This window comes from Xenopus tropicalis, chromosome 8, assembly GCF_000004195.4.
Source record: "Xenopus tropicalis strain Nigerian chromosome 8, UCB_Xtro_10.0, whole genome shotgun sequence".
Lineage (NCBI taxonomy): Eukaryota > Metazoa > Chordata > Amphibia > Anura > Pipidae > Xenopus > Xenopus tropicalis.
In genome coordinates, this window is record NC_030684.2 from 95484538 (window position 1) to 95511031 (window position 26494).

The 26494-nt window shown below is 38.1% G+C and overlaps 1 protein-coding gene across 2 annotated transcripts in view; it reads right to left on the bottom strand.

Moving 5' to 3' along the window:
• The window catches only part of wdhd1 (WD repeat and HMG-box DNA binding protein 1), a 57555-nt gene that overhangs the window by 20249 nt on the left and 10812 nt on the right, over positions 1-26494 (bottom strand). For both annotated transcript variants that reach the window (XM_031890862.1, XM_031890863.1), the window contains exons 4-19: positions 26316-26467; positions 22852-22963; positions 22426-22476; positions 22039-22134; positions 20874-20966; positions 18425-18531; positions 18121-18262; positions 17576-17765; positions 17180-17364; positions 15497-15681; positions 15138-15379; positions 12397-12534; positions 10871-11027; positions 6816-6930; positions 4067-4198; positions 2034-2254 (exon numbers count right to left, since the gene is read on the bottom strand). In XM_031890862.1, the coding sequence (XP_031746722.1) occupies positions 2034-2254; positions 4067-4198; positions 6816-6930; positions 10871-11027; positions 12397-12534; positions 15138-15379; positions 15497-15681; positions 17180-17364; positions 17576-17765; positions 18121-18262; positions 18425-18531; positions 20874-20966; positions 22039-22134; positions 22426-22476; positions 22852-22963; positions 26316-26467 (2318 nt within the window). The remainder of the gene's footprint in view (positions 1-2033; positions 2255-4066; positions 4199-6815; positions 6931-10870; positions 11028-12396; positions 12535-15137; positions 15380-15496; positions 15682-17179; positions 17365-17575; positions 17766-18120; positions 18263-18424; positions 18532-20873; positions 20967-22038; positions 22135-22425; positions 22477-22851; positions 22964-26315; positions 26468-26494) is intronic.

Here is a 26494-nt window from a genome sequence, read left to right on the forward strand (position 1 = left end):
ACACCTGCTCTGCTCAGCCTTCCCTATTTATTTACAGCTTTAGTTAGCGATCGCTTATAAGACCAGTCTCTTATCTACAGTAGAGATTACTACTAATCTACAATCGTTTCAAAGTAAGAATCTGAGAAGCTGATCTTAGCAAGTGTGAAAAGCTTCTTCTAATTAGAGTTTCAGCTAGTCAAGCTTCATTGGTTTACATTAAAAAAAACTTCAGCTTTTTTCAGTTGTTTTTTTTAATACAACACGATACACAAATAATTAATTTTACTGTTTGCTATGGTTTTTATTAACAGCTAGCACTGCACAATGAAAGTCCTTTTAGGAAGCTCTTGCCTCACTTATTCTATTGTTGTTTCACAAGTCAACCCAAAATAAAAATTTTTGCCTAATAAAAGAAAACCTAATTCTAAGCAACTTTGCAGTATACATTCATTTCAGATTTGCAACAGTTTTTGACCTATTTGTATATATAATTGCTATTAGAAGTAGTGTTTGCCTGTCCCTCTCTATTCCCTGCCCTGGTGGCTCTCAAGCTGCAGGCATACCTTCAGTTCTCTTAATAGTGCCCTTAAGTCTCCCCATATTTCACCTGTTCAGATGATCAGACGCCTCATAGGAAAAATAACACTGAGCTGTGTAAAGAAAGTTCCCATAATGCCTCGCTCCTGCACAGACACCCAGACCGGTGTACATGCTCAGTTAGTTATACTATGAGGAAGCTTCCTGCTGATTGGCTCAGATCCACATTCCTAACGGGGGGGTGAGTTTTTAGCATTCTTGAGAGAGGGGGGAGCAGGAGACGAGAGAGCTGCATGTCACAGAGTGTTAATAACCACCTGTACGAGCATAATTAGCCATTAGGGCTGTGGTGTTTTGTCTGGTAGCGGTCAGGATAGCAAAAATGCCCCATTATCACTCCTGATAATATTAAAGGAAAAGCACCTTGAGTGACAACCACGAAGCAGTGAAAGTTGGACCTCCGCCCGTCACCTCTTCATGTGCATCAGCCACAGCGCACTTCATATATTATCAGAAGCTGAGAGAAGCAGGCAGGGAGTGGATAGGAATTTTAGTGGCATCTTGGGTGATAAATGATTGGATTTTGGAAACATCCCTTAGGTGAAAGTGACCATTTCTAATATCCTCAAATTATAATACAGGGTACCTTATTCTTTATAATATACAAGTTTCAACGAGTTATGCAAGACAAATTACATAACTAATCAGAGTGTGTGCATGTTGTGTTGCCAAGAAAATCCATACAAGTTAAAAATATAGAATATGTAAGGTTAGTGATCTTCTTCCTTTCTTCTACCTTTGCTGGCCCGCACATGCACAGTAGAGTAAAAAAAAAAAAAAACTTTTTTTTTTGTTAAAGTGCGGCTTGTCGCTCTACTGCACATGCACAGCCAGCGCAAAGAAGACATAAGAGGATCGATGGCCTGCATGTACCCTGGGCTGGGTACCTAACATTTTGGCTCCCCCTAGTGAGTACACCTTCCCTTCTCGATTAAACCTAGTATAAAAATTTAAAAAAATTAAAATTCTCTCTGGTTGGTAGGGTCAGCACCTGCAAAGCAATATGAGAGGAAGACTATATTCGGAGTAGTAACTGTTTGTTTTTAATTACCAGTTTCTATTTTAGGCCATTAGGCTTACTTATCATCCAGCCTGCCAGTGCTCTCTCCAGCTTAAATGACTAACTGCAAAAACAATAATAATAAAAAATAATACCACTGATTTCAGGTGTACTTCTCATACTGTCCAGTTCAGACAGATTCTGGCTACTCTAGTAGATATTCAAATGGTAACTGATGTAAAAAGGATAAAAATGTTAGGAAAATTACATTAAAACTACAGAAGTTGTACAGGGGCAATAATGCAGCAGTTGTATGGAAACTAAATTAACTGGAAGGTATAACAAAATGTGTGTTTCTGACACAAAGCTGGTTACATTTCCATATTGATGAATGTTTTTTTATACATATATATATATATATATATATATATATATATATTTTTTTTTTTTTTACCCAGCATTAAGTCTACGTCGAAAATCTTCGTCTTCTGCATCATCCTGTTGTTCTGCAGATGCCAGTTCAGCTGCCTTCTCTTGAGCCATTTCACTGAGCCGTTGGGCCAGTATTAGTCTTTTGGAGCGCGAGGCATACTTTATAGCCAGGCTCATCACAGGTTGAGTCATGAACTCAGCCAGCTCCATGCACCGGAATTCACGCTCTAGTTTGCAAGATAGCTTTAGGAAAGAGAAAGGAGAAAATATGAAGGTTCAGAGAAACATTTTTTGTGCACAAAATCTGCAATATATAGCACTGCCTGTTAAAGAAGACTTTTTCAAAAAAGCCAAACCAAACAGCTAGGTTGACTTTAGCAGTTTAGCTATTCTGTTGTGTCGTTGTTTCTAAAGATTAAGCTTTACTACAAATTAGACTTTTTTCTAGATCCCAAAAATGTTAAATTACATTTAAATTTTCTTTACATTTTTAGTAAAAAAAGTAAAATCTTCGTTCTGCTTCGTTAATTCATGTTGACGAAAAATACATTTTGCTTTAAAATATACTTTTCTGGTCAAAGCTCTATACCCTTAACAATTATTGCAGTTAAGGAAGTATTTCCTAATTAAAAAATATAAAAAGATAAATGCTACTTGAGAAACTGTCAATAGAGCTGGCTAATAATTTTATTTCTTTCTATCTGTGGTGCATCAGCATAGTATACGTTAGTACAGTTGATATAGGTAGTGCCCTGTCAGATGGGCTGCTCTTTCAATTCCTATTTAAAGGAAAAGTAAATGGTTCTTCTGAAATAAAGTTGCTAAACTGATCTAATTTTATAACTGTTGCTTGATACATATTTTCCTAGTTTAGTTTTAGTGTCACAAGGAGCATTTCGCTGATCCACTGCCTTGCTTTAGTATAAACTGGTATCTGCCTGTCAGTGCAAACATAGGATGGTTTTTCGCCTTTGCAAAGCACAGTTGACAGATAAAGTTAAAATATTGTATTTTTACACATAACTGTTGTAGATGTTTGTCTACCACTTGCAAAAAGGTTTAAGATTCAGGTTTTAGGTATTTAGATCAACTGGACTAATAAAGTACAAATAACATTTTCCTCCTGTTTATCACCACTAGTAAAACAGGGATCCTCAAACTACAGCCCGCGGGCCAGATCCAGCCCCAGCTGTCTCCTCACCCCTGGCAGCGGGGGAGCTGGGAGAGGGAGGATGGAGCGGTGAGAGGGGGGACGGTGCGGGGGGACACAGCAGGAAGCTGGGAGAGAGAGGATGGAGCAGGGAGGCGGAGCAGGGGAGCCGGGAGAGCGCAGGAGTGGGCCATAGTTTTAGCCTGCAGCAGGAAGCAGGCAGTGAGAACAGGTCATAGTTTGAGGACGCGGGGGGGGGGGGGGGGGGGGGTCCTAGTTTGAGGACTATAGTCCGGCCCTCCAACAGTCTGAGGGATCATGAACTGGCCCCCTGTTGTGAAGAAGTGCCCCAATGTGGCTGGGCAGCAGCTTATTTACAATTATGTTTCCCATGCACTCACATTTGGGCATCTTTCAGCCAGCGTAGAACACGCCTCATATGCCGTAACCCTAAAAACATAGTATTCTAGAAAGCTCATCTGCAATGCAAATGTAGGCCTTACATCCATTTATAACTGTAGCATCTGACGCAACATGCAATTTTTACAATTGTAAGGCGTTAGTAATGTAAATTAACATTCATTTGAAAAAAAAAAACCCTTAAATGCCCTTTAAGTTAACATATAGTCATAATGTGGTGATACAAACAAATTTACTGTGGAATGCTCAGAGAGCATGCTTAAGTCACTAACGCTAAGTAATTTGAGAAATTGGTAGGCCCAAAGGGCAATGTATGCATTCTTCCTCATTATGTATGAATATAAAATAGGGATACCTAGATATGTTTGCTTCAAATCTCATTTGCATTATGGATATTAAAGCTTAACAGTTCCATGAATACATCAAAAACTAAAGATAACCTATTAAATGCACTATATACATTTCAATAATGAATCTCAACTTACAGCAAACATCTTCATTAGCAACTCCTGCTGCATTTTCTGTGCTTCAGATTTAACATTTTCATCACATTCATAGCCATGTTTAGACAAATAATCTAAGTGATTTGTAAATATCTGAGAGCGCCAGTATTGTTCCTAAGGAAAAAAGGGAGATTCACACAAAATATGGGTTAAAGCACTCTTAAAATATATTGTTCACAAGTATGTACATATGCAATTATAATAAGGACCATGTAGCTATTTCAATTTATCTATGGCTAGGCATGTACTCTAGAAGATAAAGGCAAAAAGGCAGAAAGAAAAACCCTACTTACAGAATTTATAGAGATGCATAAAATGGATGCATTACTTGTCTTGCACTAAATCTACATTTTGTTAAAATATTTACAGTATCAGTAACATACAAACAAGAACAAATATTTTGGCTAGGAACCACTTAACATTCACTATTAAAATAAGATGTTTCCAAGAATAGACATTTTATAAACTAATGTTTTCTACAATTGTACTTTATATACAATAAAAATTCACCACCTAAATCCTGGTGAGATTTTTTTTTTTACAACGAAAAAATAAATTTTCCTCTAAAAGTTAACCCTAAAGGTGAGCTACCATTTAACATATTTTTTAAAGTAAGTTAAGACCGTCCTTCCTTCCTCCAATTATAATTTGAGCACCAACTGGTGCAGAGAAACCCTGGAGCTGACATCACTTCTGGACTTGGTGGTAGCTCCACGGTTCCCTGAGCATCCTGCGTCAAAGGATGCAGCAATCGTGCAACTAAACAATAGGGCACGGTGGGATCATACAAGGAACTAAAGAACCTCCTATACAGAGGTTGCTCATATAATACAAAAGCTACTCAACCCATAAAAGAGGTAGTGTGGGCCTGTACTACTGCAAGTTTTTTTTCCCTAAACCACCAAATCATTGCTCAGAACTCACTACATTTTGGTGCAACCCTAAATCTAAATCGCCAACCCACCATACCATATCTCCCAGAAAGGGAAACTGCTGGGCTTCCAAACTCTCAAAACTAAATTTAACTTGCCAAACAGGATAATCTTTTGATACCTTCAACTGACACATGCAGTACACTCTCAATTTCAGGGAACACCCATACAAACCTCCCCCTCCCGCATAGAAGAGCAAGCACACAACCATGTGTGTGCCAAATACTAGCCAATAATAGACAGACAGAGGTGGCAGAATAAATTTCTGATTTGATCAGTATCTCTATTACGTTAACCCCCTCCGGGATATTACTAAATCAAGTCGCTGACTTAGCACCAACATTTGCTGAAAAAGCTCTCATCTAATTTCATAACAATGAAATGGAAGGCACATTCTACCCCATCCATACAATTTTGGGAAAACCAAGTCAATCAATTTCGGATGTCACCTTTCTGAAGAGTTACAAAGTGCCATTGTGATTGGATTAGTGGAAGAGTATATATGCTGAGGACTTCCCATTTCAGTCAGTTGAACTGAAGAAGCTGCTCGGATGAGTAGTGAAACGTCTTCAATGATTTCTTAACAAGTCCAGTTGCTTTATATTTATTTATACTAGATACAAGTCAGTCAACGATTGAGTGAGGAGTGGGTGCACAACAAAATTCAAAAAAATTTGGTCCCCATTACTGATGTGCGAAATTTGTCGGCAGGCATGCCTTTGTGGCAAATTTCTGCATTTCGCCATTGGTGGATTGTTTTGTGAAACAAGTGCAGCCCCTACCACAGCACCAAGTAAATAAATTTAAAAAAAAAACCTTTGTCCTTCCAGTGCTGTAGAATCAACAAAACAAAAGAAACAGTAATACTAAAACGGGAATCACTAAGAGTTACGGATTGTGATATGACTGGTTGATACATGCAACTTGTATCTGATTTAAGAAGTACAAATGCAATTGCAATATTGTTGCCAACGTGCCCCCTGGCATGTGGAACGATGCTGGAATTCTGGGGGGAAATGCTGCAATATGGGAAGAATATGCACAAAATTACACTTTCCTCACTGTGGTCGTAAATGACCATTTACAGGTTTTAAAGAATTGCTATTTATTTTCTTAACTCAGATTGTGCCATTATATTAATGGCTCATTGGAATGTGTGAAAACTGTGCACCAGTGAATTGATGTACAGCATAAGGCTGTGGACCCAAGAATATGTCTAATTTAAGCACATTATTTCCACATAGAATACACGCAGGAATGGTGGTCATAAAGTGCTGATTCACACAAAGTTTCGTAATCTTTTGGGAATGAGGCTATAATTAGGTTCTGGTATAAACACTATGCCTGTTTGTTTAAGCTGAAAAACATTTCCCATGAGTAAAAATGAAAGACTGGCGGGCCATGGGAGTGATTTAATGTATTTGAGCATATTATACATGGTAAGATTACCTTGCAATAACTGACCATTATGTGTTCCAACAATAAAAAGAACACTTTTTGCAATTCAATAGCAGATCCCTATAAGTTATATTATACATCTAAATACATTGTAAAATGTTGTGATATTTTAATTGCTTACTGTTTGCATTTAACTATTGCAAAACCACAGATTAGGTGGGGAAAAGGCTTATCTACAAACATAACTCCCATGATGCAAGAAAAAGCATACCAAGCTGTCAAATGGGCGACCAGGTGTTGCAGTAACACAGAAAACTATTTCTAGATATGGCTAAACAGGTAATCCTTCCTCCAGAAGCTTTAACATATGAATAAAGCAGCTTTATTATTAATATGATTACCTCCATTTGCCCCTTTTCGGTTGTGATTTGACAGTACGGAAGGTTGAAGGGCAGGACTGCTACTGCTGGACGAGGCAGTGTTGGGGGGAATCTTGACCCTTTACATGGAATACACCTGTGTATGCAAGGAAGATAACATGTAAAATGTCTACAGGTCATTCAATAAGTTATCTTTAAATCAGACTCCTGTACAAATTTTCACATACATATTACATTTAAAAACCAAGTTCTGTTAACAAAAACTGCGCAAAAAATCAATTCTAAATACATTAATGTACAAGGGCAATGACACAAGGTGTTTCAAGCTATGTCCAAGCACCTGTCAAGTGACTGTCACTTTGGAATGTAGCAGTTAAGTGTTCCAGCAACAATCCCCTAACAAGTCCACATGAACTACTGTCCAAAATGAAAAAAATTCCAAACAGATAACGTTATCTATTTAGCCCAATGCACCCGATCAAAATATGTTTTTATGTCCAAACCAGAAAAAACTATTACCTATTCTGCAACATTCGTAAAGTGAATTTAATGTAGACCACCCCTTTAAAGGAGAAAGAAAGGCAAAATCACTTGGGGGTGACAAAATGTTAGGCACCCCCAAGTGACTTTAATCGCCTACCTTTTACCCCAGGCTGGTGCCCCTGCTCGGAGAGAACAGCACCAGTCCGGGGTACCTGCAGTGATTGCTTCCTCCTTCCTGGTTCCCTGCGCGCGCATGCGCAATAGAGTGAAAAGCCGAACTTTAACAGAGAAGCCAGCTTTTCACTCTACTGCGCATGCGCCGACCGCTGGAATTTTCGGAAAGGGAAGCTGTGCTCCAGGTACCCCAGGCTGGTGCTGTTTTCTCCGAACAGGGGTACAAGGTAAGCGATTAAAGTCACTTGGGGGTGCCTAACATTTTGGCACCCCCAAGTGACTTTGCCTTTCCTTCTCCTTTAATGGATTTCAGTTTTAATAAGATCCCACAGTGCGAGTTGCAGATACAGGAAATTAATTACTATAATACAGAATTTAAATCAGTCAGTTGGGATATTATTAAGTTTCATATGAACTAAATTTGAAAGAGGCTGTGTAGCATGCGAAATGCATTGAGCTATTGTTACTGCCTCCATTACTCCTGTACAGTGTGAGTAGCCTGCATTGTGCAGGGTTTTTTGTCTTAATAAACTGTATTACACTATCCATGTTCTCTTCTCTTCTATTTAACCCATTGAGAATCGGGCAATGACTGCAATCAATATTTGATCTGGGTTTCTATGGGCTTTATCCTACATACATCTGGTGAGCATTTGAATTGACAGATTGTGTGTACACTGATATACGATAAAATATTTTGTCACTTTGCACGTTTGGTGCTGTTGGTATTTTAACGTACTTCACTAGATTGCATTCTATTTGTTTTATTTTACATGCATTTCCACGATGACCATTGTGTTATAATTATTTGCCCAAGGGTTGTCAAAAATGGATATCTAAAAACAAAAAGTAAATACTCTGAAAATTATATATGTTGGCATGCACTAAATATGTAATGCTTGTAAAGGGGTCGCAAGAATGTAGCAAATCACAAGGTAAGGTACTATAGGGCAGCACAATATATAGTCACCCTGACAATAAATAAAACAATCACCCACTTCATTCTTAATGATTAATGGTTGCAATGTTAAAGGACAAGGAAACCCTCAGTAACAAATGTGCCCATATGTTAGGGTGCCCAAAAAGCTCAATTGCAAACAGATTACCCTGCTGTCAAATGCAGCTAAGAAAACATTCTTTTAAAATTCTGCAAATGTGCATAAAATGTTCCTTTGCTTTACAGTGACACATGCATAATGCTCATATGAAAGGCAGGGCTATGCGTCCACACGCAGGACAGAAATGAAGGGAAACCTGGATGTTGTCGCCAAAATCAATATGGCAGCCAAAAGCTTTACATTGCAATGGATCTTCTTCAAACTAATTTATCAAAGAGTATGGGTTTTCTAATTATAAAACAAAAAACAAAACAACGCCTAGGAAGTAGCTATGGACTTGGACTTTCCTTGTCCTTGAGGACAGTTTGTGCATTAAGCTACTAAAAAAACATCCTCCCCTTAAAACAAAACAGAGTGATTGTCCATATACTGCAAGGGGAGGGCATTTTTAAGTAGGTTAATTTCTTAATATCCTATATAAATTGATAAAGGACAAGTGTAATGCACATTCTGTCCACTGACACAATATCATATACAGTCATATGAAAAAGTTTGGGAACCCCTCTTAATTCTTTGAAGTTTTGTTTATCATTGGCTGAGCTTTCAAAGTAGCAACTTCTTTTTAAAATATAACATGTCTTATGGAAACACTAGTATTTCAGCAGTGACAAAGTTTATTGGATTAATTGGTCATTGTCTTGTAGGAATATCCAACCCCTGCATAACTTCAACTTTGTTGATATTGGGTTGACCCTCGACTTTAACATGTGCTAAACTAGCCACACAGCCCCACAGCATATTGGAACCTCCACCAAATTTGACAGCAGGTAGCAGGTGTTTTTCTTGGAATGCGGTATTCTTCTTCTTCTTGTGAGTGCAGAAAGGACTTCTTTCTCATCACCCTGCCATACAGATGTTCTTTGTGCAAATTGTGCTGAATTGTAGAACGATGTACAGATATGCCACCTGCAGCAAGATGTTTGTGCAGGTCTTTGGAGGTGATCTTTGTGTTGTCTATAACCATTCTCACAATCCTTCCGCATATGCTGCTCCTGTATTTTTCTTGGCCTGCCAGACCTGGGTTTTACAGCAGCTGTGCCTTGGGCTTCCATTTCCTAATTACACTCCTTACAGTTGAAACAGACAGTTTAAACCTCTGAGATAGCTTTTTGTAGCCTTCCCCTAAACCATGATACTGAACAATCTTTGTTTTCAGATCTTTTGAGAGTTGCTCTCACTCTTCAGAGGCGAGTCAAACAGAAGCACAACTTGCAATTGGTCACCTTAAATACCTTTTCTCATGATTGGACACACCTGCATATGAAGTTCAAGGCTTAACAAGCTAATGCAACCAATTTGGTGTTGCTAGTAATCAGTATTGAGCAGTTAGATGCATTCAAATTAGCAAAATTACAAGGGTACCCACATTTTTGCACAGCCAGTACTTCATATTTGAATAACATACAACTAAATACTACTTCACTAAAAATCTTCGTTCAAAAAACACCCCAGTACTCAGATGTTCCTGGGAAATGAAAGACATAAGAATAAATTGCAAAAAGTTTTCAGTGGAATAAAAACAACAACATTTATTGGCTCAAATAAACATAAACATAACTCATAACAAAAGCATACTATACCAAAACATGACCAGGTGCATCCTAATCTCCTAACGCGTTTCGCACCATGTGGCGCTTCATCAGATGAAGTGTGTTCACATTCGAAAACCCAATTCATAATTTTTATGGCTGCTAGAACTGTAATATACTCAAAACCACTGACTATTTTAGACCTCCATTACACATGGATAATAATGTTATTTTGTAAAAATGATGAACATTTTAATTATAAAAAGAATAGAGATGAGCTTTTCCTATTAGAACAAATAAGCTGAAAGGATATATACTGTCCATTTACTGGATTTAATGTCATAGGGGCCATTAGATGGTGTTATTAGGGGTTTTGACCTTAAAGGGGGTAGCCCAGAGCAAATGGTGTGGCTTTACTATAAGTAGGAACTAGCTTGTCAAACCTTACATACACTTGCATGGAAAGAAGGCTTAGAGGCAACTGCTTCATAGTCTAGGTATTTGCATGACCTGTAATGTGAAATACAACATATCTATGTCAGAATACCTGTACCCCTGTGCTAAACACAATATACACTATAAAATGTGAATTTAAAAGAGCCCTTAAAATATAAATAAAAGTATTAATGTCTAGTTATCTTATTAAATAGAAGGGCATCTGAAATGCTAATAAGGAATGTGTACTTTAACAGGGCTATATCAGTCTATTTTGTACTTTAGTCAGTATCATGTTCTTTTATTCATTCTTATAGAAAGTTACTTTATTACCTACCTCAGCTGCTGAGGGTTCTCATGGATACCAACAACCCAATAATGATCTGATTTTCCCTTACAATGCTCCCGGGTGTTACATACAGGGATCCATGTGTCTCCGAGGCTTCGGTTCAGCAACCGAACTATGCCCTCTGAATCCATGTAACACGGGGTACCTAAACAAAAAATCCAAAATGGAATTTACACAAGAGAGTTTTAAGACATTTGACAAGCAAAAGGTCATTGATGGGCTTGCTATGCTTTGAAAATTCCATAACCAAATGAGGTAAAAGCATGAAATTTCAGTTTCCTTAGTTTATCATTATAATGGAAGGCAAATGGCTATAAAATAGAATTAATGAAAATGAAATGGTCACTTTAGTCTTTGTTATGATACAGTTTAGCAGTCAAGTACTTGGCCCAACAGAGTAAAAGAATGACAAGACTGAAAAAAGTCTATGTAGTTAGTAACACCATCCAAGCTCTCATGTCTATTCAGCAAGTCCATATACACCTAGACATCTCCATTCAGTCAGTTCAATTATCCTCTGCTCCCTTGAGAGATAAATATTTTTCCAATTCCTAATCAGTAATGCAACACCACCAGATTAAGGTAAGTTAAGATACTTAAGTTTGATGCTTATGCTTTGCATAATTTTGGAAGTTAAGAAATAAAATTTCTTTGATGAGATTAATAATACTTCCTCTTGCTAAAAAGAAAGTTTAGGCTTAGGTGGATAAATACATTAAAGGAGAAGGAAAGGCTAATAAAGAGTTAATCTCAAGCTGCAGGCATACCTTCAGTCCTCTCAACAGAGCTCTTAAGTCTCCCCATATTTCTCCCGTTCAGATGATCAGAAGCCTCATAGGAAAAATAAATGCTGAGCTCTGTAAATAAATTTCCCATAATGCCTTGCTCCTGCACCAAGACCGGTGTACATGCTCAGTTAGTTAGACTAAGAGGAAACGTCCTGCTGATTGGCTCAGATCACACATTCCTAAGGGGGGGAGGGAGTTCTTAGCATTCTAGAGAGAGGGGGGAGCAGGAGAGAGCTGCATGTATCTGGCACAGGAAAACAAAGACACAACAAAACCCGTTTCTTTTGACAGAGAACTCAGTGCAGGGTTTCTGTGAGTGCTTATGGCTGTATTTACATAGACCTTTCTGATAAAGCTTACTTAATTATTACCTTTCTTTCTCCTTTTGTACAGAGCTTATGAAAAGGTACCATACAGAAGGCGTTGCAAGCAATATTTGCTAGAAAGCATTGCAATATTTGCCCACTGAACTAGCCTAAATACTAGGTGTATGTGCTGGCTGAATCGAACAAGTGTGCTTTTTTTTTTTTTTTAAACAAAAAGTCATACAAAGATATTTATAAAGTGGGACTGACAATTGATGCATTCATAGGAACTGCCAACCAGCAAAGAAAAAATACATCTTATTTAAAAAAAAAAACAAAAAACCCCCAAACTATAATTACACATACCATACTGCATCAAATATTACTTTGATGTGAAGGTTTTTGAAGTGCAATAGATTACCTTCTGCAGTGAACCCAAGCCACGAGAGATAACTTTTCCGAGAGAGAGGAAGTGGATCTCCATGCAAGACCTGTTTCTTTTTTTTACCCATCTCCAATAACTGGACTCCAAGGCACTGATCTCCATCAAATCCCATACCTGTAAATAGATTGACAGTAGTATAACTCTGGCATGACCTAAAATACAGGAAGAATCTTAAACATATTATTGATTTCTTATTACAAGGGTATTATATTTGCAGCCACACAAAAGTAATTTTTTAGAAATTAGGCAAAGATGACAGAAGCTACATAACTTGGATGAACACATGGTTGACCTGATGGCAGTGATTTTCTTATTCAGCTGGATGAATAGATTTCAAGGAAGCAGAATAAAGGGGTGGAAACTGTTATTTAAAGCACATCAAACATTGTGTGCATTGAACAGAACAGAAAATGCTCAGAGAAAGAACTAAAGTGGTCAGTAGTTGCCTTTCCTTATCAGATATTGCTTTGCTGAAATAAGTGGTTACAAGCAGCCCCTGCCTGACATTTCTTGCCTCTACCATAGGCAAAGTGTGTCCTATTTGAACAGGAAGCAACATCATGTGGGGAAGGGGCTATTTTTTTTTTTTTATACAGAATGTGCCAATGCCCCTTCTTCCTAGGAACACAGTGGGAGGCAGTGGCAGACAAGATACCCTATTTGGACAGCACATTGTCTGTGCCTGTATCTCATTTGATCAGCACATGTACAGGACGAATGAACACCTGTACATGCACCAATCGTGGGAAAAGGGGCAACGCGTTTGGGTGTGTAGGGAAGCCCCAGGCTTAAATACAGCCCTGCATAGATAGCATTATTACATTCAAGATAATTGTATTGTTTCAAAACAATGATTAAACCCAGGTGGTAGAACCACAGCAGCTTTTCAGTCATGCTAGTACTATCTGGGTCTTAAGAAATGTTCTACTTTGCAGCAAGCTTAATATAAGGCTAGAGTCTTATTGGAGTCCGTTGGCTTTCTAAACAGGCCTGTGGAAATCTGACCAGAAGTAGTAAACTTCCTTGATGTGCTACTTACCATTGAGAATGGTCAGATTTCCACAGGCCTGTTTAGAAAGCCAACGGACAGGAATAACCTGTTAACTGTAAAAAGCTTCCATAACCCCAGGGTTATCAATGCTAATAGACCTGTCAAGACCAGGATAAAGGAACATAAGGGGGACATTAGAAATTTTAAAGAAGGTTCCGCCAGCAATACAAAAAGTTTCCTTGGGGTCAGGCTCCTGAGTACCCTGGAGCAGTAACCCCTCCCTTTGGACTGCTTGGAACCAATGCGGTGATGGGGGAGGTTGGACTTGGGTCTTGTAACCACTTAAATTTTTTTTTTGTTCAGATTATTATGTTGTTCACTTGAAAAAGGGCTTTGCCCGAAACATGTAGTGGAACACACTATTAAACACTAATTGCAGCAAAGCCCTGCAGTGTCAGGTGTCCTCCATTACCTTATATGATGTCTACATGCAATTAGTGCTACAACAGGAGCACAGGAGTGATAGCCTGCTTGAATGAGGTAGCTGAACTGGAATACTGGACTTGGAAAGATTTTGAATAGTAAGGATAACAGGGTGCAGGTCTGTATTATGTTGGGCCAGAGATAGTATAGATGTATAAGACCACAATGGAAGCATTCCTTTTATGGAAAGGGGAACCATATAAGATTGGAGGTAAAATAATGTGCTACATCACATATAAGATGTATGTGAGTATAACATAATTTAGGAGAGGCAAAAATTCCTTTTCTCAGAATGAACACTATTAGTCTATTTTCTCTGAGGAATACATGGCGCATGTTAACTTTTGGAGAAATGACAACTTGAATTTACATGATTGATAGTACAGCATCACCTATATTGCAACTTACTGCAATATTCCTACTTTTTCCCCCATGTACTGTTACTAAGATAAATTAACTATTTTGCACAAGGTAAGTGGCAATAAGTCATACTTATATATACACACGTTCCAAGGATTAGGTACCGCTCACACAGGATTTAAAGTTCGTTTTGATATTTTTACTCATGTGAACAAACCACTAACGTTTCGGCTGTGACACCAGCCTTTATCAAACTTTGATGAAGGCTGGTGGCACAGCCGAAACTTTAGTGGTTTGTTCACATGAATAAAAATATCAAAATGAACTTTAAGTCCTGTGTAAGCGGTACATAATCCTTGGAACGTATTTACTTCATATCTTCGGGGACTGCACCCAGGCGAAATACACAGATTTAAGGTGAGTGCTGGCTTCTTAAGCTAGATATATTATACATATATATATATATATATATATATATATATATATATATATATATATATATATATATATATATAAAACAGTCCACACGACAGCACCACACTCCAAAATCTGCTGCTCTGCAGTTGCCCCTGTGCACGGGATATCATATAAATATCAAAATAAAACAGCCAGCACCAAGGGTCTTTGTGTTTCAAAAAATCTCTCGTGTATTAAAATTGCATGTACAACCGACGTCGGTTGTACATGCAATTTTAATACACGAGAGATTTTTTGAAACACAAAGACCCTTGGTGCTGGCTGTTTTATTTTGATATATATATATATATATATATGTTTAAATAGCCATACATCCCATTATAGTGCATACAAAATTCTAGAAGATAAAAAGGGTGTGTAAACCATTACTAGGACCTTATAAAGTAAATTTAAATACTGGACTAACCTCTTTGATAAACGACAATCAGCTGATCACCATGACCTGCCATGCAGACAACAGGGCCAAAAAGACTGAGCATCTCCTTCTGAACTCCTCCGACTGAGAATATACGAAGTAAGAGTGCATTTGTAGCACACGCCACCCAACCTTGTCCAAGGCAAATGGCTTGAATGTTTTCACCCTTTGGCATGTCCACAATCCACTCCTTACTAGTGTCCCAGGAGCTGAAGTGCAAACACTGCAGTTTGCTGCATTAAAATGGAAATTCTTAAATATGGCTTGCCACAAAATGTAACTCCACTTTTAAAGTTAAATTTACTTTTGCATTGTCATAAGCTGGTACTTTACTGCTAATAATGACCTACCTGGCTAGTTCCTCTGTGCTCTCACAAGCAAGGAGTACTGCTTCCTGAGAGACATCAGCTAAGGTATGGTTTAGTGTGTTTGTCAGGTGAATGGCATGATGTATGGAAGTGTCATGAAATTCCACATCAATTGCATTATCTTGTTCATCATTATAACATCGGATAACACCAACAGAGTTCCAAACCTAGGAGAGATTAACAGTTGTTTTTTTAAAAAGACATACATTTATTTTCAATATTAGATTTCTTTCAGGTGACCAACAAATGTTACACATACAAAAGCCTTTCTATTCCAAATTACAAAAATGTGTTTTATCCTGCTTAAATGGGACCTGCCTACATAGCAGCCTAACTGCCTGAAACACAGCAGCTGGACTTCTCTTACATGCATTCGACTTCTATATGCTCAGACCAGCTTTCAGTCTGTAGAGGTACTACTCTGTTTAAGGCCAAAGTCACACTTGGCATTTGTTGTTTCCTAGAATGGCAGAAAAAAATCTAATAATAAAAACATTACATTTTTCCATTTAAATTACTTAATTCCAAGGTCACACACAGCGCTTTCAAGAGTAAAGAAGAGATAGTATCAATATCACCCAATGTCTGTAGGCAGTGATATCAATGGCACTTAGCTGTCACTGTTTACTGTCTTAAATGCACACAAGTGTTTTCAGACTGAAATCTGCCCCATGAGACAGGAAAAATAAAATGTTTTATAAGGGTGCCTTTAAAAGCTATGGTTCAGGGGAACCAAAAGCAAGGTTTTATATTCTTGTGATGGATAAGTAGTTTGAATGGGGATAGTTCATCAACAAAGTTTAGCACAGCTCTCGAAGTCTCCAAAATCAAACTGTCTGGTCTTCTCAGTATTAATTCAATGACCCACATATTGGTGCCTGCATATTTAGCTCTGGAAAAGCAACTTTCCGCCAGAAGTGCTAAAATCCAAGAAAAAGAGTGGCACCTTAATGGAAAAACCATCTGCATATTAGCTTAACTCCAGTCAGCAAGAAAACAGAGCTGCTGAGTACATGAATAGGTTATATCAGTAAGAAAATTACTTTATTTTAAGCCTTTTTTAAAAACATAAGCTATCAGTAAAAGTGCTCAGAAGCACCAAAAAGATTAAACAGCTTCATGCTTCCATTAGATGGTTTTAAATCCTATGGCTTAAAGGAGAAGAAAAGGCTAATAAAGTGTTAATCTCAAGCTGCAGGCATACCTTCAGTTGTCTCAATAGTGCCCTTAAGTCTCCCCATATTTCTCCCGTTCAGATGATCAGAAGCCAAACAGGAAGAAAAAACGCTGAGCTGTGTAAAGAAAGTTCCCATAAAGCCTCACTCCTGCACAAACACAGAGACCAAGTGAACATGCTCAGTCTGTAAGACTGAGTAAGCTTCCTGCTGATTGGCTCAGATCCACATTCCTGAGGGGGGGAGTGAGTTCTTAGCATTCTTGAGGGAGAGGGGGGCAGGAAAGAGCAGAAAGCAAAGAGCTGCGTGTCTCTGGCAGAGGAAAACAGACACAACTAATCTTTTGACAGGGAACTTTTGGCAGCGTTTCTGTAAGTGCTTATGGCTGTATTTACATAGACCTATCTGATAAAGCTTACTTAGTTTTTGCCTTTCCTTCTCCTTTAAAGTAACCTGTCCAAATTTTGTGATCAAGATATCTGAAATTTACCATGAATCTGTGCATAAGGTGTACAGGGGTAGAGCCAGACTGGAAAGGCTTTTGTTGAAGTGTGGGCATTGGGCCATTATAAGAAGACTTCACTGAAGCAACTGATGTAAAGTTTTGTACACTACTGGTTTGATCATCCTCCACTTCTGGATTTTCATTACCAGTGGGTTTTAGAGAAGGAACATCTAGTAAAAGAAAAAGGATACACAGAAATAAATATTAGCAAGTATACAGAAATTGTATTGAAATTGCAGCTGTTAAAAATGTAAAATGTTATATATAAAATGTTATATACTGTAGAAAGGTAATCAATTTATCTGCACTTATGCTCTTATGTCTTTTTTAAAATCTTAAAAAAAAAAAATTCTGACTGAACACCCATCAGTTGTTTTCTACCTGATGAGTTATCATCATCATCAAATAGTGCTCCTCGGTTTCGCTGGCGCCCAGTTAAGGCTGTGAAATTATCATCATCTTCATCATTTATGGCTCCTTCATGACCAATCATGTCTCCATTAAGAAAATCTTCATCATCACCATCACCATCAAAGAGTTCATCATAATCTTTGGTATCCGAACTCGAAATCTACAAAAATTGGACATATTTTAGATGCAGAAATAGTAAGTACAAGTAGACAGAACATTACCAACAGTATAACTGATAAAGCTTTACATTTGTTTAGGATAAGAAGGCTTATACCACCACTGCTCATTAACACAACAAAACCATTGCTTTAAACTACATGGAAACATTTTAATCAATATTTTTATTTTCTGAGACCTTTGCATTCTATGTAAATCTGTGCACAGAAGTAAGGAAATATCTTGTGATTCAGTAAGGAACATCTGCATTTTATTGCAGCTATGAGTTTCAAGACACCCAGTTGCACAAGTATAAATGTTAAGCTGAGCTTGCAATACAAAACAGAAAAAATAAATACTTTGGCACTGGGCTGTTTTCCCTCTCCTTGACAGACATCTTCCAGCAGCCCAAGGTTCCCTTCATTGTCTGTATAGGCAACCTGTGACATATGTGGATGCCAGGCAAGACCACAAATCGTGTAACCTTTTTCATGTTTAATTCTGTGGCAAAAATAAAAATAAAATGTATTAAAGAACAAGTTACCCAGTAGTCACAGGATAGGAAGAGTCAAGATGTGAAGAAAGTAAAACCCCTGAGCGGACAGGATAGCACCCTATAGAACTTTTGAACTTATCATACCAAGGAAAGAAACACTAAATTACCTTTCCAAACATGCTTTGGTTGCTACATTCCAGGCCACAATACAACCATCCACACTTCCAGCCACCAGGTATTGTGCACATGGAGACCAAGCCACAATGTTGACGGGCTAGGAGAAATAAAGATAATTAACAGTACTGAAAGACATAGATCCATAAATTAAAACAGAGTACAGAACATGGTGCTAATGCAGGAATCAACTACTGAACAGAGGCTGTGAGAAAATACTAAAATGTATCTGTTCTGTAGCTGTTCTTAAAAAAATAAAACAGTTTAGTTTATTTATTATTTTATTTATTATTTTTTTATGCATATATATATATATATATATATATATATGTATATATATATATATATATGTATGTACACATATAAGGGCTCTGGCAAATCTCCCTTGTTGCAGGCGACTGGTATATGCCATCCCACTGGCGATTTACATTTTCGCTGGTGGGATGTCATATCCTGGTGATTAGTCGCCCGCAACAAGGGAGATTTGTCGCGGGCGACTAATCTCCCTCATGTGCTAGAGCCCTAATATTTTGGGGACCTCTGCCTAAGAACAAATGAAAGGTGGATGGGCAGTGTGTGTACCTGAAAAAAGAAGTAGGTACACCAGAGGGGACACAATGATTGTTCACAGGGCAAACAATCCCAGACGAGAATGTGACCTGCCAATGGCTGCAATTGTGCAGTGAATTGTAAACCCACTACTTTGCATACAGTTACATATTTTTTCCTTGGTTGTTTCATTTACATTATTTTTGGAACATGAAAGTGAAGTCCTTAAAAGTAGTAAATTTTTTAAAAAGCTAGTTTAAACCTCATGTTCATTTTTAAAATTTGACAGACGGGCCAGCCAGCGCCGTCTCTGCTCGTCAGTCCCCTAGGTTTTGCGTCGCTGCACTTACATGCAGTCTTGACACCAAGTCTGTTGTGATGAGACTTGCGGAGTCGGAATTTTCCGAAAGACAGATAATTGCAGACTGCGGTCTCTGTTAGGAAAAGCGAGACACACCAATCCTAGGCGGTCCGGATTAAAAAGACCAATGGGCCGGACGTGGCCCGCGGGCCATAGTTTGCCCACCCCTGCTTTAGGGAGAGTAAATCAAGGGAAAGGATTGAGTAAACCTTACTCACCGAGTGGGGAAGGGAGAGAGGTGGTGTAATGACACAGATATAGGCTATAATACACACACACACCCTATTGCCATTCATAACACCAAATGAACACAGTACTTGCTATTTTACTTTAAGATTATTTCATGTTCTGTCATTACTGGCCAATGGTTGCCCCACTGCTTTAAGGTCCACGGCATGAGACATTGCCTGCTGGTGTTTCTAAGCTATTGGTGAAGTGCCTAAATGAATCAGAACAGCCTATCATTTACCTGAATAGAAATGTCTAGTCAATGATAGTCTGCAAAGCCACATTTGGGAGAATAAACCCAATGGCCAAAAGTTTACTTAGCTAATATTTAAAAAATAAATAAAATAAAGCATGGCTGACATAAAAATTCACTGTGTACACTTACCCTTTAATAAGGGGATTGAGTATGTAGAGTGTTTACTCTTGATGCAATACACAAATTCAATACCACTCTATAATAAGGTAATTGAAAAATTTTCATTCTAGTAGGCAGGAAAAGAGTAAAATTGATCTAAAGTCAAATGAGCCAAACAATGCTTTAGTTTAGTGTAATTAGTAAAATTTAAATTGATCTAAAGTCAAATGAGCCAAACAATGCTTTAGTTTAGTGTAAATAGTAAAATTTCAGAGACAGAATACTTATTATGTCCTGACTACTGGAAGGACAAGAGAAGAATGATCTGTTACTGTAGGCAAGTTTTTCTGATGTCAAAGCAAACCAAAAATGGAATCGATGCGATTCATGTCAGGACATCTTATCTGAGAAAATATTCCTCCAGAGGCGAACTCTAAAGGTGGCCATGCACGGGCCGACTATAGCTGCCGATATCGGTCCCTTGGACCGATTCGGCAGCTAATCGGCCCGTGTATGGGGAGAGCAGAGCGGCCTGGCCGACCGATATCTGGCCTGAAATTGGCCAGATCTCGATCGGCCAGGTTAGAAAATCTGGTCGGATCGGGGACCGCATCGGCTCGTTGATGCGGTCCCCGATCTGACTGCCCCATTGCCGCCCACATAATCCGATCGTTTGGCCCCAGGGCCAAACGATCGGATTATTTTTTTTTTAACCTAAATGCTCCCCGATATCGCCCACCCGTAGGTGGGGATATCGGGGGAAGATCCGCTCGCTTGGCGACATCGCCAAGCGAGCGGATCTGCTCGTGTATGGCCACCTTTACTTGTTCAGGATTTTTAAGGGACAAGTAATGAAAGTGTGAAAGCAAAACTCACATTATGAAAAATATGCACCATCCTAAGATAATGATGCTTTTAAATCTATATCATGATTTTTATTTTTTTTTACCTGTGTTATAAAGTCATCTGACAAGGTACAGCTATTCTTTAAACTGTCTCTCTCATAAAGGTGAACTGTTTTTCCAACAGGAATAGCAAGAAACTGTAAGGAGACAAAAGGACATTCGAATTAAGAAAACAGCAACTATTCTTTCATACACTAAATACAAATCACATATGACATATGGTTATAGCATCAGGCAAAGAACATTTTATAAAAAATCTTAAAACTGATGTAAGTTACATTCCAGGGCAGCTTGTCTTTTGTTTGTTCTTCCACCAAAATTATCAAGGCAAGTTTAGAGCTTTCTTAAATGCCATTCTGCTTTCTGTACAATGTATTTAAGGCAGAAAAGAAAAGGACTGGCAGACATTATGAAACATGTAACATTTAGCTTTTTAGGTGCCTAACCATTTTTACACTGTAAAAAGTAAATTCAGAAACAAGTGTGAATTCTCTATTTACTTACTACCTGAATCTCTCTCTTCCAACCTTATACAAGTGTAAGACCATAAGTAAAGGTTTAAAATATTTAGGAATTTAAAATACTGAGCAATTCAATCAGGGTAGAGCAAGTCATCAGCAAAACTCCCATAGATGGTAATCCATCATAAGACATAAGAATAAGTATAAAAAATATAATAAGAACCTATTAGCACCCTCTGGTTCAAATTTTTATGGACGAAGGCTTAAAATCTGTAAACACGGGTGGCATTTAAGGGGTTGTCCACCTCTGAGTTAACTTTTAGTATGATGTAGAGAATATTATTCTAATTTGCAATTGGTCTTCATTTTTTATTTATATTCTTTTTAATTATTTCACTTTTTGTTCAGCAGCTCTCCAGTTTGGAGTTTTAGCAGCTGGTTTGCTGGGGTCCAAATTATCTTAGCAATTAACAAGTAATTTGAGTGAGAGACTGATAGGACCTCCATCCTCTTGTGTCTTTGACTCTTAACTTATTGCAACTGTATCTTGTATTTATTTGTGCTTATTGTAATACTTTGTATTTATCTATTTTAATACCCGTGCATATTAATGTATTCTACTGTACAGCGCTGCGTACATAAGTAGCGCTTTATAAATAAAGTTATACATACATACATTATTTAAATTAACATTGCCTTGTTTATTTACAGTTGGTAACAATTAAAGTGCAAATATCCAATTGCCTACCTTTCCACTTTTGGTTTGCCAAGCTAGACGACATATAGACTTTGCGCTAAAGACATCATTGCACTTCTCTAATAGAGGCAGGACTGCTTCACAGGTCTAGAGAAGAAAAAGCCAGGAAAAAAAATAAAACAATTTCCCCCTATTTTATTCTCATTTGCCACCAAATGGCTTTACAGAAGCTGCAAATCTCAATACAATCAAACCTATTTTAAGTAATTCTTGAAAGCAAAACTTTTTGCACTAGCACAAAGAAAGGGGCACACAAGTTCTTTTGTAATAGCAATTGACGAATGAAGTCTTATAGTTAAAAAGTTAAAGTAAAAACAGGCTAGAAGTAACCATTTACCACTGCGTACCATTTAATACATTTGTAAGCCTTAGTCATACCTGATCTGTGATCTTCCAGATCCTGACTGATCCATCACAACTTGCAGATGCCTTGTAAAAGGAAAAAACAGACAACACTAGCAAATTTATGGCACTGGCACGAAAATAATTTAACAAATGCGGATTACATAATTTTATTTCTACCTCTTTGCGTTCTTTTCACAGCTTGTACCTTGTAGCAACAGACATCCATACTTTCTATAAAGCAAAATCTTGCCTATTTTTACCTTGTTATAGCCCCAAACTTTTTGAGGAAGAATATGCCTCAATAAACTAAAAAAAAAATAATTAAAATCACACTACTGATTAACAAATTAGATTAATTACAGAATTCTAATATCTATCTGTCATTATATGGGGTTGTTCACCTTTGAGTTAACTTTTAGTATGATGTACAGGTAAAAAAAAAATAATAAAAATAATTACTATGTAGATATCCTTTGGGTCGAATGAAACGCTTAATACAGGTGCCCCGTGTCCTCGGAAAGTTTTCTGCTGACTGCTGTCCTCCACCTGCAATACCTTTACCAAGAAATCCCTTTTAAATAAAGAAAAAACAAATAAGTAAATAAACTTGTCTGTTCGATAATTGATTTAAAACTTAAAGGGATATTGTCATGATTTTTATGGTGTACTTTTTATTTCTAAATTACACTGTTTAGATAGCAAATAATTCACTTTACCATTTAAAAAATTTTATTCTTGAAGCAACAAATGTATTTTTGTAGTTGGAATATTGGTGTGTAGGCAGCCATCTCAGTGCATTGTGCCTGAGTCTGAGCTTTCAGAAGGAGCCAGCACTATACATTGGAACTGCTTTCAGGTAACCTATTGTTACTTCTATGCCCATGTAACTGGAAGAGTCCCAAGCCAGAGTTGGGTTTCTTACTATTGAGTGCTATTCTGATATCTACTGGGAGCTGCTATCTTACTCCCTTCCCATTGTTCTGCTGATCGGCTGCTGGAAGGGGGGTGCTAGCACTACAACTTGCAGCTCAGCAGTGAAGAGTAACTGAAGTTTGTTTTAGGGCAGTCACATATGGGGAGATAAGTCGCTGATCTCAGGAGGAAGCCGGAAGTGGCGAAACGCGTCAGCGCGCATCCTATACTCTGTTTGTGAGTGTATTGGGAAGTTTTATTTGTATTAAAGTATTTAAGTTTTTACACATATGGCGTATGCATTTATCCCACAGTAAGTGCACAGAAGGGGAAGGGAAACTGAAAAGTCGTGGAATTAACCTAAAGTTGCTAATTTACTTATGTGAAGTGGTTCCTAACACTGCCTGAAATTAAGAGATGGGAAAGCAGAGAGTCGTGAGCTACAAGTTAACCAACTGTATGCCATATAAACCCAAGGGAGACTGTAAGTAGATTGGCAATTGGAAAGGGATATCACAACTGGGCACAAAAGGGTGATATAAGTAAAAGTCATCACTGGTGTTAAAAAGCACATGAGAGTGCACATTGTGAAGGAATAACAGTATTACACTATATATATTTTTTTTTCCTCATAAGACCTCATCACTAAGTCTAAAGCAAAAGAGGGCACTTTGGAGTATTTAATTGAACTGTATTTGGCCTGGGACACGAGGTATCTGAAGTGAGGAGCATACACTGAAAATTGCACTTGTTTATATTTGTAAAAATTATCTCCCCACAATGCCATCCCACCAAGGCTGCCATCCCTCTCAAGGCAACTTCGGCGACTTCGACAAATCGCGGCGCCGCGTATGCCATCCCACCGGCGATTTACATTCTAGCCGGTGGGATGGCATTGCGGGCGCGACTAATCTCCCTGTGTACCCCTGCCCTTAGAGCACAGGTCACATGGTGTTGTTTTTTTTTTTTTTTTAAACCAAAGAAAGTTAGGTTTTGAGCAGTACAAATTATCAAAGAAAAACAAAATAAAATGAAAACAATTAGCTCATGTGCTTACGTGTTCTAAAACCTCACAGAACATATTAATAAAAAGGCTGCAGCACAGTCTCTGCAATCAATGTACCTTGTATGAACGTAGCCTACTATTTCTGATGATTTAAGCTTCAGTGAGCACAGAAGCAGCAGTAAAGGTACAGGAAATTCAGCGATATTTCACAAGTAATCCAATCTATTTATATACAGTCATGGTCAAAATTGTTGGCACCCCAGAAATTTTTCCAGAAAATAAAGTATTTCTTACAGAAAAGTATTGCAGTAACACATGTTTTGCTATACACATGTTTATTCCCTTTGTGTGTATTGGAACAGAACAAAAAAGGGAGGGAAAGTCTTTGCATTGTGTGTCTGCGTGTGCCACACTAAGCATGGACAACAGAAAGAGGAGAAGAGAACAGTCTGAGGACTTGAGAACCAAAATTGTGGAAAAATATCAACAATCTCACGGTCACAAGTCCATCTCCAGAGATCTAGATTTGCCTTTGTCCACAGTGCGCAACATTATCAAGAAGTTTGCAACCCATGGCACTGTAGCTAATCTTCCTGGGCGTGGACGGAAGAGAAAAATTGATGAAAGATTGCAACGCAGGATAGCCCGGATGGTGGATAAGAAGCCCCAAACAAGTTCCAAAGAAATTCAAGCTGTCCTGCAGGCTCAGGGAGCATCAGTGTCAGTGCCAACTATCTGTCGACATTTAAATGAAACGCTATGGCAGGAGACCCAGGAGGATCCCACTGCTGACACAGAGACATAAAAAAGCAAGACTACAGTTTGCCAAAATGTACTTGAATAAACCACAATCCTTCTGGGAAAACGTCTGGTGGACAGATGAGACCAAGATAGAGCTTTTTGGTAAAGCACATCATTCTACTGTTTACTGAAAACGGAATGAGGCCTAAGAAAAGAACACAGTACCTACAGAGAAATATGGTGGAGGTTCAATGATGTTTTGGGGTTGTTTTGCTGCCTCTGGCACTGGGTGCCTTGAATGTGTGCAAGGCATCATAAAATCTGAGAATTACCAAAGGATTTTGGGTCGCACTGTAGAGCCCAGTGTCAGAAAGCTGGGTTTGTGTCTGAGATCTTTGCTCTTCCAGCAGGACAATGACCCCAAACATACGTCAAAAAGCACCCAGAGATGGATTGCAACAAAGCGCTGGAGAGTTCTGAAGTGGCCAGCAATGTGTCCAGATCTAAATCCCATTGAACATCTGTGGAGAGATCTTAAAATTGCTGTTGGGAAAAGGCGCCCTTCCAATAAGAGAGACCTGGAGCAGTTTGCAAAGGAAAAGTGGTCCAAAATTCCAGGTGAGAGGTGTAAGAAGCTTATTGATGGTTATAGGAAGAGACGGTTTTCAGTTATTTTTTCCAAAGGGTGTTCAACCAAATATTAAGTTAAGGGTGCCAATAATTTTGTCCAGCCCATTTTTGGAGTTTTGTGTGACATTATGTCCAATTTGCTTTTTTTCCTCCCTTTTTTGTTCTGTTCCATAACACACAAAGGGAATAAACATGTGTATAGCAAAACATGTGTAACTGCAATACTTTTCTGTGAAAAATACTTGATTTTCTGGAAAAATTTCTGGGGTGGGAACAATTATGGCCATGACTGTATGATTAGCAGCAACCAGACATATCCTAAATTTTAGCCTGAAGAGAGGCATATTATAATAACAATCTCATAAACACAAAAAAGGACAAATGCAATACCTCAGACATCAGTGTCTACACTTTTTGGGTTCAGGTCACAATCTGTGGCCCAACTTAAAGAGGTTACTAGACAGCAAATAAGAATTTACCCATGTATGGGTCCCACAGCTCTACCACTTTACAACATTATACTATGGGTTAAACCTACGATGAATTCAAATTTCAAGGCGTGGAAATGTTTTACAATTATAAGAATACATATGTGACATTCCAAATAGATTTATTTAGCGCTCATGAAACCTACCCAGAACCTGCAGCTATTTTGGTGCCATCATTGTTGAAAACAACATGATTAGCATTGGTTGTAAAACGGGTCAGAATTCCATCTGGTTCTCCATCCGGAAATGTATGCAACTGAATTGCATTGTTAGAAGCAGCTGTAACTACTTTTCCATTCTACAAAAGAAAAAAAGCATTAAGCCA